This window comes from Cyprinodon variegatus, unplaced genomic scaffold (genome assembly GCF_000732505.1).
Source record: "Cyprinodon variegatus isolate N-32 unplaced genomic scaffold, C_variegatus-1.0 Scaffold902, whole genome shotgun sequence".
Lineage (NCBI taxonomy): Eukaryota > Metazoa > Chordata > Actinopteri > Cyprinodontiformes > Cyprinodontidae > Cyprinodon > Cyprinodon variegatus.
Window position 1 is genome coordinate 327,958 of NW_015151355.1, and position 2,154 is coordinate 330,111.

Here is a 2,154-nt window from a genome sequence, read left to right on the forward strand (position 1 = left end):
AGAAGCGAGTGCTGTTTGAGGGACTGTGACATCGAAAAAGTTTGTGAACAAAAGTTTTTGTTTTAATTGTTAATTGTTTTCATTATTGTTCAGATAGCAGATTAATCTGTTTTTCAAATTAGAATTGTTTTTTTCATCTAACGATCACTGATCAGCTGCAATAAATTCTCCAGGACCAAAAACGTTGATAAAAAACAGTCTGAAGATCAGCAGAGTTATCAGTTTTCTACCCTAAACTTCCAGGTTTTATGGAAATAGTAAGAAGGACAACCGTTGTTAAGAGAGGGGTGTCTTTTTCTTTTTTAATTGTGAAGAAAACATGCATAATTTCTCTCTTTATTTACATTTTAACAGTAATTTGTTTTGGTTTGGCTCAGAAAGGCCAAAAAGAACACAAGAAAGTTGATAGAACGTAATACAAAAATGTTAAAAACCTCCAAGAACATGAATAGTTCTGTAGAGTTTAGATCTGGAACTGGAACTATTAAGCTAAGGAGGAGGTCTTGCCTTGAACTTCCAGAGCCCCCCCATGTCATCGCTGCTTTCAAAGCAGGTTGGCTCCATGCCCTCATCCAGACAAGCCTTTATGCTGGTGAGACCAGAGGGGCCGGCCCCGATCACTGCGACTCTCTGCACCATGATGAGGCTGCTGCAGGACGGAGGAAAACTACGTTTTAGGAACAATATGTGCAGTTTTGTTCACTCTACAGTAAGTGCTTATCAATGGGTCAATTTTATTGTTAATAGAATTTGCAAAAAACAAAAAAAAAAATAACATTTTTAACTAAACTTCCCTCTTTATGCCATCCAGTATACTTTACATCATTACTACCGTCTTTTCTTTGCATTAATCCACTTACTTGTTTTTTAAACCAAACTTTTAACTTTGCGCCATTTGCACTCATATGCAATAAAGTAATTCATGCATCATATTCTTATCAGCTTTGCCTTTCATGTTCGCTTATAAAATAATCTTGAAAGAAAAAAGCAGATTCAGTGGAAACACTAGCTTTCTACATGACCAGCAACAAATGATCTTCACCTTTAAATCCCTTTGATCAGATCTTTCTAAAGTGTGAGAATGAATTGAATGCCCTGAAATAAACATACTGAGCTCAACGATGAGCAGAAATCTAATTAGCATTTTGTCATTCTTACCGTAATGATCCCTTTGTGCTGTTTTCCTGTTAGGCTGCAGAAGCATCACCTGAATACCTTTTATACACAAAGGAATCAATGAAGCGCCGCATTGTTTTTCTCCCCCCATTTTTTAACCCTAATTGTACAAAAAGGCTCCTATTGGCTTGAGCAATGTTTACTCAAATCAATGAAGTTTTACTTCGACTAAAGTTCAGGTTGGCTTGTGATCAAATGGGTGGGAGAAAGCTGATGGGTGGATGAGTGTTCTCATACGTTCCTCTGCCCGTGGATGCAGATCCATCCGCAGGCGGAGGGTGTCTGTACCATGATCTCTATTTTCAGTTTACATTTTCCAGCTTCAGTTTGCAGAATACATATAAGGTAGACTTTCATTACATGTTCTTTATGGTAGCTCCCTATTTTTCCTGAATGACATCATCTTGAAGGGCTGCATCCTTATTGTTGTATTTGAAGCATAACAGACAAGTTCCTCCATAGCAGGATCGAAATTCCTTGATATTATTTTATTACAAATTATATAAACTTTTTTGTCACCTTAACACTATTTCTTGTACAGTGAATTCATACTACTTGACTGAAAACAGCCTTTTAAAGGATGCATGTGATAGACGAACACAAAAACAATGCATTATGTGAATTATATGGATAAATATCTAAAATATTTGGTGTGATTTTTTTTCATTTAGGTTCTCCACCTCTAAATTACTACCTTGTATTTAAGCTCAGTTTAACAATAAATGTTTCCACCACTGTTGGATGGATTTAATGTAAGCTTTGACAATATCAAACATTTCAGCCTGTGACCCAATAAATAACAATCCATCAGACTCGTGCGTCCCTAAAAACCCATATTCATTTAACTACTTTTAAAATGAGGTTATTATTTTGATTCTTAAAAATGTGTTGGGTTTTTTTTTTTTTATTAAATCCAAATATTTACTTCTTAAAGCTACAGTGTGTAATAATTACAGGGATATACAGTCAGAAATGTAA

The 2,154-nt window shown here is 35.4% G+C and overlaps 1 protein-coding gene across 1 annotated transcript in view; it reads right to left on the minus strand.

Annotated features, from left to right (window-relative positions):
• LOC107099741 (dimethylaniline monooxygenase [N-oxide-forming] 5-like) overlaps nucleotides 1–645 on the minus strand; it is an 8,205-nt gene extending 7,560 nt beyond the window's left edge. The window contains exon 1 of the mRNA XM_015397985.1: nucleotides 508–645. Coding sequence (XP_015253471.1) covers nucleotides 508–639 — 132 coding nt within the window. The 5' untranslated portion in view covers nucleotides 640–645. The remainder of the gene's footprint in view (nucleotides 1–507) is intronic.
• Nucleotides 646–2,154: the final 1,509 nt, after the last annotated feature.